Genomic DNA, 10,237 nt, shown 5'->3' on the forward strand with positions numbered 1-10,237 from the left:
TGAATCAGAGGGACGTGTCCGAGGCACGTCAAATCGCAAGCTTCAAGAGAGTTGTCGCCAACAACATCCAAAGACGCGTCATCGAGCTTCAAGAAGGTAAGACAACATGGTCCGAGTTCGAGAAAACGATACTAGCGGAGTTCGTGACTGAAGACTCAACGAGGATGACTCGACATGCCCTGATGAAGTGGATAGAGAAGAAGAATAAGAAGATGAGCGTCTCGAGGGTGTACGACGAATTCGACCAGATGTTTAGTCATCTCCCCAATACGGACCAAGTGTTGCTTGAAGAGGACAAGACTTTGGACTTCTTGAAGGCCGTGGACATAAAGGATAGACGGGAGTTGGGGACTCTTCTCGAAGATGATACCCAAGCAAATGGGCTCGTAGCGGACTGGATCGCGGTGAAGCGGGCATTGAATAGGCTCAACAAGCATCACCAATGGGTTGATGACACCGACTTGACGGGACCGACTACCACGGAGAAAGCAAGACCGTAGAAAGTAGCTGAGCCGCTGAGACAAAGTAACGTGGAAGAAAAGAAGATTGATGACAACATCATTGAAGAGCTAGCGAAGAAGTTTGAGAAGGTCACACTAGCCAACATGAATCGTCGGGGCACTAAAGGAAAAGAACCCTTTAGATGCGTGTGGTGCAATAGCATGGACCACATGAGAAGGGATTGTGCGAGCCTTCGAGAGGCGATTCGACAAAATATCGTATACATAGAGGACAACATGATCTGCTCAAGCGAGACTAGAAGACCCCTACGGGTGAATTTCGGAAGAGGAGGAATGAAGAGATCTATGGAGGATGCCGATGCGACTCATGTGGATGCGATGCACTATGCTGCGTCCGCCGGAATAAGAGTCGGGAAAGACAAGACTGAAGCTGCTAGAGCGGGAGCAAAGTTTTGGACTTCTGTTCTCGAATATGAGAAGAAGGGAAAAATCACATCGAACGAGGTAGAGCTTGCGGACCGAAGCGTGCAAAGCATAACCGGGTGGTCGGATCCAGTGGACGACAACACCATACTCGCAGAGGTGATGTGCGACAACCACGAGGTGTTTGTCGAAGAAAAGAGAAAGATAATAGAAGAGCAAGGGCCATCAAAAAGACATGAAACAAGGAACGCGAAAAAGAAGGACGATGCGGAGACGAGTCGACCTTTACAAACGGAGGAACGAGAATCAAGCCGAAAAGGGGAGCCAAGCATATGAGTTGAAGAAACGGTTCAGCCCGTGAAGGTTGGTGTCGAAGACCCCACTCGGAGGACAAGGACTATACCTACTTATAAGCTAAGGTCGAACATAGAGAGGACGACGGACCAAAAGAAGATTCTCGAAGAACGAGTTCTTGATAGCCACGTAACTTTGTCCTTGAGGGAATTGCTTGGCATTACGAAGAAGGAGTTCCACGACACGATCGTGGACCTTGTAAAGAGAAAGAGACATCAATCGGACGAGGAAGAAGAGAAGCCACAAAAAGCAAAAACGAATGCCATAATGATGGAAAGAGATGAAATCGATGAAGATATGGTGGACAACCACTACACTCGACCTCATTGGGCACGAGCGACAACGGAGACACCGGTGAAGATCGGGGAGAAGAAAGAGACCGTCGTAGCCTTGAACGACCACGGCTCGGAGATCAACCTCATGTCAACCGACTTCTACAAAAAGGGAAGATGGCCAATCAATACAAACCACGGATGGAAGATTCGCGCGGCAACAAAGTCTACGGAGGACTTGTATGGAGCTTGTCCCAATGTCAAAGTCATGATCGGGGATGTGGAGATGGATCAACACTTCTTCGTACAAGAATCGGCGTCGCATCCTGTCATCCTAGGGCAACCTTATATCACATCATCTCGGATGGAGACCAGAGTGTTCGATAATGGAGCAGCCTTCGCACGAATAAAGAGTCTTGACAACCAAAGATCGGTCCAATTCCTAACGGTGCGAGCCAATCATGAAAGGAATCGAGATAGTCTCGGAGGCGAATCCTCGGATTTTTAGAGCGGACTATTGAAGCATGGGGCACAAATAGTCCGAGCAATCACAAGACCCCACAAGAAAGAAGAGTGAGTGGATTGCAAGGAGAAGCAACATGTGTCACACCTAGTGGCGCATGTAAACTAGTACTACCCGACAAGAAGCACAAACACCGGATACAAGAATTCGAGAAGATGCTGAAAGAAGAGAACATAATAGAAGAAGGGGAGTTCATGACTCATATTATGGAAGAAGCCTCATTTAACGACACTATCGGCGAAATCAAGGACGTCGTGGACTTGAGCTATCTTCACAACCAATGCGTGATTTCGGTTAACTCCGTCAACATGTACGCTATCATCGATGAATACCGTCGTGGCATCTCGATGAAGGAAGCTGACATCAACACGAAATATAAAACGGTGGATAAGAAGATCAAGCCAGTTGCGGTTCCGCTACCGGAAGATAGCTGGCAAAAGATGAAGGAAGTCGCTAACGATCCAAGCTTAAGAGATCCGAAGAAGATAGGTCATGTCTTCACCAAAGAGACGAAGTGGAAGCTACGAGTTGGAAAGGAGAATTTCCTTCTCCCTGAAGAGGACTGAATGTTTCGCGATATGCTTGAGAGACATGGGAAGGCTTTCGCATTCTTCCCATGAGAAATCAGATGCGCCGACCCAAAGGTTATAGAGCCGATGGTGATCTTCACGGTGCCTCATGTGCCTTGGAACTTGAAACCGATACCGGTTCCGAGAGCACACCTTCCGAAGCTGATCGAGCTCTTAAAGGAGAAGGTGAGTATGGGAATTCTAGAACCGTCGAATGCTCCTTATTCCAATAGGTGGTTCACGGTGCCGAAGAAGAATGGATCATTGCGATTCATCCAAGATCTTCAACCCGTCAACAAGGTGACAATTCGAAATGCCGGAATCGGTCCGAGCGTGGACAAATTTGCCGAAGCGTTTGCGGGCCGGTCCATCTACTCCATTGGCGATCTCTACTCCGGATATGACCAATTCCAATTGGCGATCGACAGTCGGGACATTACAACCATGAGGACTCCGATCGGGCTTGTGCAGATGTGTACCTTACCCCAAGGCGCAACGAACTCGGTGGCTCATATGGTGAATGCCATGAATAAAGTCTTGAAGGATTGCATTCCAGACATCACGATGCCATTCTTGGATGATATTCCGATAAAAGGATGTTCGGATGAGGAGAAAGATGAATCGAAAGATAAGGAAGGTTGTAGGAAGTTCGTTGCGGATCATATGAAAGATTGCGAGAAGGTGCTTCAAAGGCTCGAAGATGCGAATTTGACATTTTCGGGAGAAAAATCCGCATTCGGGCAACCGGAGATCTTGGTGGTAGGTCACTTGTGTGGAGCATACGGCCGGAAGCCCTCGCCATCCAAAGTGAACGCAATCCAAGACATGAAAGAAGAATGTGAAAACCAAACGGAGGTTCGAAGGTTCCTTGGAGCGTGCGCGTTTTATCATATATGGATTCCTCACTACGCTCATGTCGCCGAACCGTTATATGGACTACTAAAGAAAAGAATAAAGTTCGAATGGCGAGACGAGCACACAGAGGCGATGCGAAGATTAAAGAAACTGCTTCTTGAAGCTCCGGCACTAAGGAAGGCCGACTATGCCGAAGGGAAACCAATTTACGTGACCGTAGATACGAGCCCAACCGGAATCGGGTGGGTCATCAATCAAGAAGGTGAAGATAATGCGCGATATGCCGTCCGGTTCGGAGCAAAGGTTCTCAGCGAACGGCAACAAAGATATGCCCAAGTCAAGCGGGAACTTTGGGGTATTGTGTCGGCAGTGAAGACGGACAAAGATTACCTGATCGGGTCAGAAGTGATAATAGAGACAGATTGTCTCCTAATCCTCGGAATGATCTCGGGATGTGCGACCCCAGATCTTGCTATGCTAAGGTGGATCGCCTACATCAAGTCTTTAAACCCAGAGATCCGTCACATCGCAGGGAAGAAGAACGCCATGGCTGACATGCTGTCGAGGGCAAGATTTTCAAATGGAAGTAACATGGTTTCGGAAGATGAAGATGTCGCCCTCAACTTCTTCAAGATGGCTCGATTGTCGGCGGAAGACCAGGACACGCAAACCCTCCACGCCTTCAACGAGAACGAGTACGAAGGAGAATGGTTACTCATCGGTAGATTCCTAAGAACATTGACGACAGATGCTTCGTTAACAAAGGAGGAGGCCCTACGAATCCGAAAGAAAGCTTACCGATACTTCTTGAAGGGAGGATTCCTTTGGAGACATCCAAAACGAAGAACAGGAATACCACGTCGAGTGGTGGTAAAGAAAGAAGAGCAAGAGATGCTGATGACCGAATTCCACGAGAGTGCTTGGGCAGGTCATAGAGGAACATGGGCGACGTTCGAAAAATTGAAGGAGAAGTATTGGTGGCCAAGCATGTACAAAGATGTACTCCATTTCGTGTCCACATGTGAAACTTGCCAAATATATTCAAATATACGTCATCGTGATGAGTTAAAGCCGACATACCCACTCACCATTCACTTCAAATGGATGGTGGATCTGGTCTCGATGCCAATGGGAGTGGGACAAATGAAGTACTTAGCGCTCGCAAGGGAAGACTTGACAAATCAAGTGGAAGGACGAGCCTTGACAAATAAGACGACTTCAGCCGTTTGTAAATTTTTACTTGAAGATGTTGTTTGCCGATATGGATGTGTAGGGAAGATAGTGGCCGACCGAGGGGAGTTGGACGCGCACGAAGCGACGGAGCTCTTCGAAAGACTAGGCGTGAAGCTCTCCCTCACGACTGCCTACAATCCGGAAGCAAATGGGAAGATCGAGCGAGGGCATGGACCTATCGTTAAAGCCATCGTACGGGCATGCAACGGTCGAGTCGGGAATTGGCCACGACTATTACCCTATGCCTTGTGGGCCGATAGAACAACACATAGCTCGGTGACAGGGTATATGCCGACGAAGCTTATGTATGGACAAAAGCCGATTATGCCCATCGAAAGGACGATCGCCTCATGGGTAGCGATACCGTGGGAGAACGAGATGAGCCGAGAAGAGTTATTAGTGGCGCGGATAAGGCAACTTGAAAGAAGACCTGAAGATTTAGAAAAAGCGTGAAAGATGATGAAGGCAGCCTGAGTAAAGAACAAAGTTCGGTTCGACAACACGCATCGACTTTGTCCCAAGAAGATTGAAGAAGGGGATTGGGTTTTGGTTTACGACAACACCCTTGACAATCAACACAGTACAGCAAGGAAGTTCGCAAGAAGATGGTTCGGGCCGTATGTGGTGACAAGTGCCAACGATAATGCCACATACCACCTTGCGGAACTAGACGGATCAAGGTTGGCCATACCCATTGCGGGAAAAAGAGTAAAGATTTTCAAGAAAAGACAAGACAAGGATCCTGACCTCGATTACCTCGACGATGAACATAATAGGGCAGATGAAAATGAAGACATGGAGGAATCTAATTGATCATCGTAGCCGAAATCTCACTTCTTCTCTTCTTGGCACGTACCGGAGGACGTGCCGTTTGGTGGGGGTGGATGTCGTGAAGATTTTCGGCAATAGTGTGAAAATCCCATAAAACGTACGAAATCGAGTATGAATCACGTAATACAATAATTGTGAAGATAACATTTTTAATATCTAAGTACAAAATGATGGAGGTTTCGAATGCACTTTATTAAACGAGAAATGGACAGCTAAATGTCAAGATATGAGGGTATAAAGTTTGTGAAAAGAAAAGAGAAAATTGTGAGATATCCCACATAGGCACGACAAATACCGCTCTCATCATATATAAGGTGGAGCAAAAGATATTATCTTTGTGTCTATGTGTGGAGCATAGAGAGTTCAAGGTAACTTGAACTAAGAGTGGAGGTGGCTAGCTACTCGAAAAGGGTTTTGGCCAACCAAAACCGAACCGGCGATGGAGCGGGTGATCCGACGGCATCCGACTGCAATCCGGCGGCGGCATCCGGCACCGGTATCTGGCGAGGCACCGGTAACCGACGACATCCGGCGACGGCACCGGTATCTGGCGACAGCATCGGTATCCGGCGAACCAGCGTCCGGCAACTAGATAAATAAATATATAAATATATATACATATTTACATATACAAGGAGGGCAAGTATGGATTCAAACCTTGCACCTCCAAGTTAGGAGTCAATTGGCTTACCATTAAGCCATGCTATTTAGTTGAAATTATATTTCTATCATTGTACTTTTACATGTAAATTCTCATACATGAGAGCTAAAATGAGTGACATGGTTAACACGCACCACATGTAATACTTAAGCGCCAAATGGCAAACATGCAATTTATGCATGTCTTGTACCCTCACATGCATCATATGCATGAGAGCATCTATAAAAGAGGGAAGGGGGAGGAGAAAAAACACGGTTTTTTTTATGAAAATTAAGAGGAAGAAATTCATTATCAAATCAATCGTGTAATCTCAACTTCTCTCTTTCCCAATCTATCTTAAGTACTTTCTCGCCAAAGCTTGTATCGACTCTAAATCCTTCTGGTCCAGAACCCCGGCGATTCCGCCTCACGATCCGCGTGTAGTGACGGATCTTCACGACAACGTTGTCAACCACGGAGGCGGAGTACATGGCAACTGTAGAAGCCGACAAGGAGATAATCTGGATGAAGGACTTCATTGGAGAGCTAGGGATCCAACAGGAGGAATACCGGCTCTACTACAACAATCAAAGTGCCATCCACCTTGCAAAGAACACAACCTACCATTCCCGGACGAAACATATCCAACGGACGTACCACTAGATCCGGGAGAGAGTAGAAGATCGAGAGTTCATGCTGACGAAGATCCACACGGAGGAGAACGGGTCGGATATGCTGACCAAGGTGTTGGCAACCGACAAGCTGGATGTGTGTCGAAAGCGGATCGGGCTGACAAGACATCCCATGCCGGAGTGAAGGGGGAGATTGTTGGGAAATCGGTCTCTCCGGATGGGATCCGGTGATGAATAAAGAGGACCCGATGAGAACCAGAAGAGAAGACATATCTGTAAATATGTTTTGAGTAAGCCTATTGAGGCTATATTTGTAAATAGCCCTAAGATCATATAAGTATAAATATGACTTAGGGCAATCACTTTGAAATGTAGTAGTAGTTGTTGTTGTCATATTGTTGTACAGAGAGAGTGAGAGATACAGAGAAATACTCTATTGTAACTACCGGTTGGCGAAGAAACAGAGCTCGAGGTCGTTGCCTTCGAGTCTCTGATTGTACCCTCTTTTCTTCATAGTGATAGTTGGAGTCTGTGGGCTCCCGTGGTTTTTCCCATTCAGGGTTTTCCACGTAAACATCTTGTGTATTTCCTTTGTGTACTCTCCACTTTCCATTTCTGTGTTTGATTCCCATTAAAGTGATTCATTACTCGGTTGTGGCCAAGCTATATTCCGCGCTATTCTCAACAGACTTCACAATTAGAGGCAATGGGGCCAAAGACAAAGGCACAAGTGAGCGGTGATTTTTCTCCTTCTAAACCATATTCTACAATTGATTTAGCAACTATTCATAATTCAGGCAAATATAGTACTGAAGATTATTGATCTCCCCATGCAAAGGAGGTTGTTGATCCTATTGCTAAAGCACTTAAAAGGAAGCGGCTGAGAGCTGCAAAGCAAGAAGAGAAAGAGGTTATACACCCGTCCAATCGACATCCACTTTTGATAATCCTTCCCAGTTAAGAAATACTTCAGTGGGAAGCATTGAACAAGATTTTGTATTAGAAATGACACATGATTTATCTGCCGACTCTGCCACAAATCGATCCAAGACTATTAAAAGCATTGCTAAGTCTTATTTAGAGACACATAGCAAGGAAGAGCTAGGAATACAAATTCTACGAAAGACAAGGAGAGAAGGAGAAGGAGGAAAGATAAGGAAGTAGAAGAAAGACATTCAGGAGAAGGAGAAGGTCAAAGCCTACGAAAGACAATCAGCGCCACCGACCAACAATAGCAGAACCTACGAGACGGCCGATGTCTGGCAGGTGGCTGGATAGCCACCCAAGAGAAATGGTTGATGCACCAACCAGCCGAGCAATGTCCAACACCAGCCGTCTAAGAGTATGGGAATAGACTATATAATAGATTTGTATAGATTCAGTTGTATTGATTCCATTCAAATGAAACAAAGTGTACAATGATGGAACAAGTAGTTGCAAACAATGTTTGTGTCTTTCCGATGAGGCACAATACCTCTTCATGTGTCTCTTAGATGAGACACCGTATTTATTATTGTTTATTTGTTTTATTGTTTTATTATTTTATTATTTTCTATTCCAGCACTCCCCCCTAATGAAATAATCAAAACATCATGTTCTTTTCTTCAACTTTAGAAAAATTTAGAAGCCCTATCTTCTTGCAACATAATATGTGCTTTTGACTTCAAACTGGTTTCATACGAAAATCGGCCCACATCGAGGTTGATGGTGTGAACTTTAATTCTATCTTTTTTTCCTCGATCAAGTCTCGTAAGAAAGTGGATGCTTGAAGGAGACATGTCAAATATCGTCACTCATCTTTGGATTTCGTGCTACATTTATTCATGATTGATTATCACAATTCAACTCCAATGCTAGTACTTTGAATAAATTTAATTCTTCAAGTATTGCTTTTATCCAAATTCCTTCTTTTATCGCTAGTGCAGCTCCAACATATTCAGCTTCAGTTGATGACAATGCAACAGTTGTTTGCTTTTTGGACCACAAAGCAATTGCTTCACCTACTAGTGTATAAACATACCCACTAGTAGATTTCCAATTATCTACATCTCCCCTCCAATTAGAATCAGACCAACCACTAAGATTAGAGGAGGGATTTGTCCATCCACTTAGAATGTGGTGGGATGAGTCTGATTGTATAAGTGAATAAGTAATCGCTAAGTCTTTAGTATGCTTAAGATATCGAAGTACACGTTCAAGAGCTTGCCAATGTTTTGGACCTGGATTTAGTATGAAGCGTGATAATAAACCAGCACTAAAACATATATCTAGCCTTGTACAACTAACTAGATACCTTATATCCTATGACTTGTTTATACGGTACATTTTCCATTTCAAGAGATTCTTTAATGGTTTTAGGGGCATCGTCTAAGGATGGTCTACAAGTAGTTGTGAGTAGAGTAGATATTGGCTTACAATGTAACATGTCAAAACCAGTGTTGGGCAAAGTCTCTAGCCCCTAGCAGAAATTTTCCTACGTCTTATGAACCTTACCAGAATTTAAAATTTTTAACCGGCCATTTTCCTATAAGTGATAATGTCAACCAGAACTTATTGAAAATTTGTTTTAGCGCATACCAAATCAAATAATAAAAAATTGCCCAATACAAAATCAAATAAATCACAAAAAAAATTAGTACTTTCCTTTGCCTTTCGTATTTTTGTTGTGGCCATAATGTCTACCAATATTGTAGAGTGTGTTGAAGTAGCATAATCTATGGATTCCAATTACAATATGGGAATCGTACATACACAATCCATGTATTCCAAAGAGAATAAAAAAATTAAAATACTTAGGATATATGGAAGATAGAGAAAATGTGATGACATTGTGTGTGGCATCCCTAAAGAGAGAACCAAATGTGTGTGTGAAAGAGAGACAAGGAGCACGGTTAGAGATCCCAACAATGTAATGTAGAGAGTTTAAAGTGAGATGGTCATGCCAACAGTTCAGAGATAATGAAGCCATTGTTTTGACACATTGATGTGGAAATTTAGTCAATGAGTAATACTTTGTGACCAAAAAACCTATCTAGGGGCACTAATTTGAACTCTCTATCCCCCGAGTTGATAGAAGACTAACAACATAGCACATAAAACATAAAGAGGTTACTTCTGGAAGGGGGGGACACAAGAAACAAGAAGATAACACAACAGTAAAGCCATCACTCTTGTCTCTTTCAACACATACTCATAAACTCATTTGACAATTACAATGTTGTCAAAATTTGTATACATACAATGTAGGATGGATTTTATGGAAGACAACAATGTTTGCATACACAAAACATCATTTACAATAATTGAAAATATCATACATACTCTTAGATTGCATTTAGAAACTCAATGTCATTTGTGATTTGAAGTCATTTCAACTCTTATAGAAAATTCTCAACAAGGGTAATGACAAAATCGCCAATTACGTAATACAAGGGGCTATCAAGG

At 43.9% G+C, this 10,237-nt stretch overlaps 1 protein-coding gene across 1 annotated transcript; it reads right to left on the reverse strand.

Moving 5' to 3' along the window:
- Window positions 1–8,614: 8,614 nt before the first annotated feature.
- On the reverse strand, window positions 8,615–9,157 carry LOC147860896 (secreted RxLR effector protein 161-like). Its single transcript, XM_087323886.1, has 2 exons — window positions 9,112–9,157; window positions 8,615–9,012 (listed from the first exon to the last, which is right to left on the reverse strand). The coding sequence occupies exons 1-2, from the start codon at window positions 9,155–9,157 to the stop codon at window positions 8,615–8,617; spliced, it is 444 nt and encodes a 147-aa protein (XP_087180012.1).
- Between the last annotated feature and the right edge of the window lie 1,080 nt (window positions 9,158–10,237).

Source organism: Azolla caroliniana, unplaced genomic scaffold (genome assembly GCF_043228905.1).
Source record: "Azolla caroliniana isolate FFs.n. ecotype wild unplaced genomic scaffold, voAzoCaro1.0.p SCAF_8, whole genome shotgun sequence".
NCBI lineage: Eukaryota > Viridiplantae > Streptophyta > Polypodiopsida > Salviniales > Salviniaceae > Azolla > Azolla caroliniana.